We start from the raw sequence: 4,730 nt of genomic DNA, 5'->3' as shown, positions 1-4,730 counted from the left end.
ACCCTATACTAGAGTAAACTCCCCAAATCCCCCTATCCTAGAGTAGCTGTTTCCCCAGTCTAGATAAAATCTTCAACCAACTGATCAGTTTCCTGAAAAGTGATACCCTATTCTAGACCCAAACGCTCTGGTTTATATACCCTATCCTAGAGTAAACTGCTTGAAAACCATACACTTCACAGCAGCACATACCCATATAGCCCATATATGGCAGTACCCCCCCCCCCCCCCGCCAGGATAAGATCCTTCCTTTTTATCAGCAACATCTGTATTGACTTAAGTTACCTGATTGGAATGCAAGTTATAATAGACAATCCAATTTCTAACAAATTTTCTAGGGGACCATGCCCCCAGAATTGCCCCCAGATCGCATTGTAACATTGGACAGGCGCATCTTTGGTACTCATACGCTCCCCCATAAAAACATCTTAGCTACAGCTCCTGATCATATAGACTTAGTAAAACTGCAGGGCAAAATGATGTGAAGTCTCGTTTCAGTCTAGTCTATATAATTTGAAGAGACCTGCCGAAGACGTCCCGAATGACAGCAGCCATAAAATGGCAAATGTCCTGAACCGTGTCATGGAAGATGTATTCATTTGTATTGTTTTCAAGACGTCGATGATTTCACAAACTAAACTGATTGACCTGATCTGAACCTGAATTGATTAATCAATTATTGTTTCCATCATTTTACTGCTTGACTGTCCCGCTACATGTACATGTTTTGTTTCCTTTTCACGATTTTCCCGAGTCACGATTTCGGTCATACAAAAGAAATTATATATAAAATTGTGGTCGGACTTCTAAATAAGGACCCACTACGCGTCTACCCGGGGGAGGGGGGTACTACCTTATATAAGCTATATAGGTATTTACCGCCCCGTCGGGTAGGGTTTTTGCGCCGTTTCGGTCTGAAAACGAGTATACACTTTTCCCATTTTGGTCTGGAATCGGGTATGGTTTTCGAGGGAACTACGGGAGTGTATGAACGTATTTATCGTTTCAATTCCAAATGAGTAAGAAGGGGGGGGGGGGGGGGGGGAGAAACTGATGCGAATTCGAAATGGATTTGAAGAATGTTTCGTTTGCGCTCTAATCTTAAAGTAGTGATAACATAATTTCTGCCTAAAGGCCACGTCTGAAAACGGGTATCAGGGTTCGTACGCTTTTTTAGAACAAAAAATTCAAGGACTTTTCAAGGACTTTCAAGTACACATTTCGCATTTTTCAATGACTACATTCAGTGCAAAACAAGAGCCTTGAGTCTATGTCTTTTGTTAGTTCTTGCACATCAGAGAATTTTATCCCGAAGGTCTTTGTGTTTGCTCCTTTTCCTTTGCAGTTCTCCTTAAACCATTAAGTTAGCATTGAAATTCAAGGACTTTCCAGTACCGACTGCAATTTTCAAGGACTTTCAAGGCCTTGAATTTCATTTAACATTCAAGGACTTTCAAGGATTTTCAAGGTGCGTGGGGAACCCAGGGGTATGGATTTTAGGGGTCTAGTCTAAAAACGGGTGTGGAAAATTTCAATTTTGCTCTGAAATAGGGTCAGGATTTGGAGAACCTGGCGGCACACCACCACCAAGAATTCCCAGGAGTACCCCCAGGGCGTCTGTAACGAAACTTCCGTTTGGTAGACACGAGAGACGCGAATAAACTGACTTCTACCTGAAAGTCGGTGATTCAGCTGGTGATTAAACAAAATGCAAACGAGCAAACGGTTCAAATCTTAGTCGAGGGGTGACAGGGTGTGGGGCACGTACGTGGCAAACTTTGAGGGTCTTTCTTGGGATGGAAATTCACCTGACAAGCTTAGGCTGGTTCAGGAATTTGGCTCCCCGCTGCTTAGGTAAAAGTTTTTTAACTAAATCACAGTAGGAGCTGAAAGAGGAACCACACTAAAAGACAAGCCTTACGAAGGTGTTATAAGCCGGATTAATCCCGACAAGGTATACGAGTTTTCTTGAACGCCTGATGTGTAATACAATAAAACAATGGGACAGGGCTACTCTTTCTTTGCTGTTATATTTTTCGAGGCTAGCGGTTTCGTGCCGGCTTGGTTAAAAAATATACCTCACCGGAATTTTCAGTTTTAAAACGCCTTTATCTTAGTTGCCATCGTATTGGTAAAGGATTACATAAATAAATTTGTTAGAGAGAAATAAATACTTCAAACGTTTATTCGTTAGACACAGGAAAATAAATGCGCTAGTGTTGTTGTTAGACAAAGGGAAATTAATGCCCCAGTGTATTTTGTAAGACACAGGCAAATTAATGCCCCAGCGTATTTGTTAAACACAGGCAAATTAATGCCCCAGTGTATTTGTTAAACACAGGCAAATTAATGCCCCAGTGTATTTTGTGAGACAAAGGCAAATTAATGCCCCAGTGTATTTTCTAAACACAGGCAAATTAATGCCCCGGTGTATTTTGTTAAACACAGGCAAATTGATGCCCCAGTGTATTTATTAGCCTCCCACGCAGGCGTTTTTAGGGGAGCTCGTATTTCTTCCCTCCCCAGAAATACGAGCTCCCCTAAAAACGCCTGCGTGGGAGGCTATGTATTTATTAGACACAGGCAAATTAATGCCCCAGTGTATTTATTAGACACAGGCAAATTAACGCCCCAGTGTATTTGTTAAACATAGACAAATTACGGTATTTGTTAGACACAGGCAAATTAACACCCCAGTGTATTTGCTGTATTTGTTAAACACAGGTAAATTAATGCCCCAGTGTATTTGTTAGACCCAGGCAAATAAGGATCAATTCTTCGCTTGAAATATCACTCACCATGCCTATATATTTAATGCTCAAGTTTACAGATATTTTCTGAGGAAATATCCAGATGTTTTATAGGCCGGCTTATATTTACATGGTTTATAACACAAAAACGCTTAACATTTCTACGACTAAAATGATTGTCCTGTTAGAAGCCCCTCAGCCTTATTGGTATTAACGCTATAATTTTTTACAGTTTCATTAGCGACTGAGCTGGTGCTCATAACCACTTCTGAGCTTCAGCGAACATTAAGATCAAGCTCGACTGAGCATATTTATAGCGTCACGTCTTTGACACAACAGTCCGCTCGCATTTATAGCTAAAACGTTTTCTTTATGAAAAGATTTGTACTCACCTTACGGCCGTGATAGTAATTATTTACCAGATGTTTTATAGGCCGGCTTATATTTACATGGTTTATAACACAAAAACTCTTAACATTTCTACGACTAAAATGATTGTCCTGTTAGAAGCCCCTCGGCCTTATTGGTATTAACGCCATAATTTTTTACAGTTTCATTAGCGACTGAGCTGGTCCTCATAACCACTTCTGAACTTCAGCGAACATAAAGATCAAGCTCGACTGAGCATCTTTATAGCGTGACGTCTTTGACACAACAGTCCGCTCGCATTTAGATTTGTCCTCACCTTGCGGTCGTGATAGTAATTATTTACCTGTTTTAGTGAAGATCACAAGATAGCCAGCTTGTGCACAAGCGAAAATTAAACGAGAAAAAATTCGTCTTGAATGTTATTGCATTTGAGCGCGCAGTAAAGCGAGATTACTTCATTTTTCCCTATTATTTCCGAATATGGTATTGCTGTAATAAATTAACCCTAATAAGTAACGCAGCATCTTGCTTGTGTTCTTTGTTCTGTTGCTTTTTATAAAGTCACCGTCAACAGATCCAAATGTTCTCTGATTGTGTTTTAACTTTTCGAAACGGAGAAATACTTTTAGAGAGATTTTTTTTTTTTAAATTGGAAATAGCAGACGCAACATCAAATTGCTTGTGACCGGATATGTAATCAACTATCTTACAGCAGATTGCCATATGCCTAACCACAAGGGCGGCAAATGACCGTGGGATTTTAACGCCTTGGGCAAATGCGTGCTGTGAATTCCTGAACCGGCCTAAGCCTCTCATGTGACGACATTTTGTTACTAAATCCTGACCTTAGGAGGTTTTCTTATAAAGTTATATATCTTGCTAAGGTGTTTCATTGACCTCCGGATGAATTAATTGAATTCTCTCGTAGTCTTAGGAACGTGATTGCTTGCACGATTACTAGAAGAGTGCAGAATTAAAGCACTAAATGCTGAGTGCCGAAGTAGGAGGAAAGTTAAGTTACCTCTATCCTCTTTGGTTGAGATTTTGTAGCATGGGCAAAACCAAACCATGACCAAACTTTGCGGCCAGAATACCAGTCACAGTAATGATTGTCATTACGAACAGGAAAACGAGAATTTGCCACAATCGGAAAGTGAATCTACTATTCAAAAGATTCTTAACACCATGCTTTTTGGTTTCCGAATCCTTAGCAGCTGGTAAGAGTTCTTCCATATCGAACTGCATCATAGCAGTAGACATGGCGCCTAGTAATGAACCACTTGACTCCGCAAGCCACAAAATGCTTTACAGCTCCCTTCAGATGATAATACTTTTTATCCAGTTTTTAAAAGCCGAACTTTGATTGGTCTAGGGATATTTACGTCATCTGTCGATAACTTCCTTTCGCCACGGATGTCTGTTTTGCTGTGGATTAAGCACGTAATGTAAATGTAATATAACCAGGGGCACCCAACTAGAATATAGTTCAGAACCACTTAAGCAATAGAAAACGTTTTCCGTGTTTGGATAGCCTAATATAAACACGAGAGGGGTTGGGAGAATTGGAGACAGTTATGCAAACCCGAGACGAAGTCGAGGGTTTGCGTAACT

General features: G+C 40.4%; 1 protein-coding gene across 1 annotated transcript in view; it reads right to left on the bottom strand.

Moving 5' to 3' along the window:
- LOC140934235 (uncharacterized) overlaps positions 1-4,379 on the bottom strand; it is a 19,167-nt gene extending 14,788 nt beyond the window's left edge. Inside the window, exon 1 of the mRNA XM_073383898.1 lies at positions 4,187-4,379. Within this exon, the coding sequence (XP_073239999.1) occupies positions 4,187-4,379 (193 nt within the window). The remainder of the gene's footprint in view (positions 1-4,186) is intronic.
- Between the last annotated feature and the right edge of the window lie 351 nt (positions 4,380-4,730).

The sequence above is a fragment of the Porites lutea genome, chromosome 4, assembly GCF_958299795.1.
Source record: "Porites lutea chromosome 4, jaPorLute2.1, whole genome shotgun sequence".
Classification (NCBI taxonomy): domain Eukaryota; kingdom Metazoa; phylum Cnidaria; class Anthozoa; order Scleractinia; family Poritidae; genus Porites; species Porites lutea.
The sequence above is the reverse complement of the archived record's forward strand: the minus strand, read 5'-3'. Positions and strand labels throughout refer to the sequence as shown.